This window comes from Rhagoletis pomonella, unplaced genomic scaffold (assembly GCF_013731165.1).
Source record: "Rhagoletis pomonella isolate Grant_MI unplaced genomic scaffold, Rhpom_1.0 Rhpom_scaffold_00002, whole genome shotgun sequence".
NCBI classification, from domain to species: domain Eukaryota; kingdom Metazoa; phylum Arthropoda; class Insecta; order Diptera; family Tephritidae; genus Rhagoletis; species Rhagoletis pomonella.
Window position 1 is genome coordinate 48,309,153 of NW_023458556.1, and position 201 is coordinate 48,309,353.

At 35.8% G+C, this 201-nt stretch overlaps 1 protein-coding gene across 1 annotated transcript in view; it reads right to left on the reverse strand.

Annotated features, from left to right (window-relative positions):
* Positions 1 to 28: 28 nt before the first annotated feature.
* Positions 29 to 201, reverse strand: part of LOC118734675 (xenotropic and polytropic retrovirus receptor 1) — a gene marked incomplete at its 3' end in the record, with an annotated part of 10,354 nt that continues 10,181 nt past the window's right edge. The window contains 1 exon segment of the mRNA XM_036464383.1: positions 29 to 190. Within this exon segment, the coding sequence (XP_036320276.1) occupies positions 29 to 190 (162 nt within the window).

A 201-nucleotide genomic window follows, 5' to 3' on the forward strand; every position in this document is an offset into this window, starting at 1 on the left:
TTTTTTGGCAATACTTGCAAATTTCAGTTTTTTATTTATTTTCATATTGGGTATTGATTCACTAACAGAAGTCACTGAGCCACGCAATGGTTGTTCAAGAACTGAAATTGAGATATCCCGCACTGCACGAAATCTGCCACAATTATTTAGATGCTCATTCTCCAGTCGAATGAAATTCCATAAGAAGCGTCTAGACAGAAA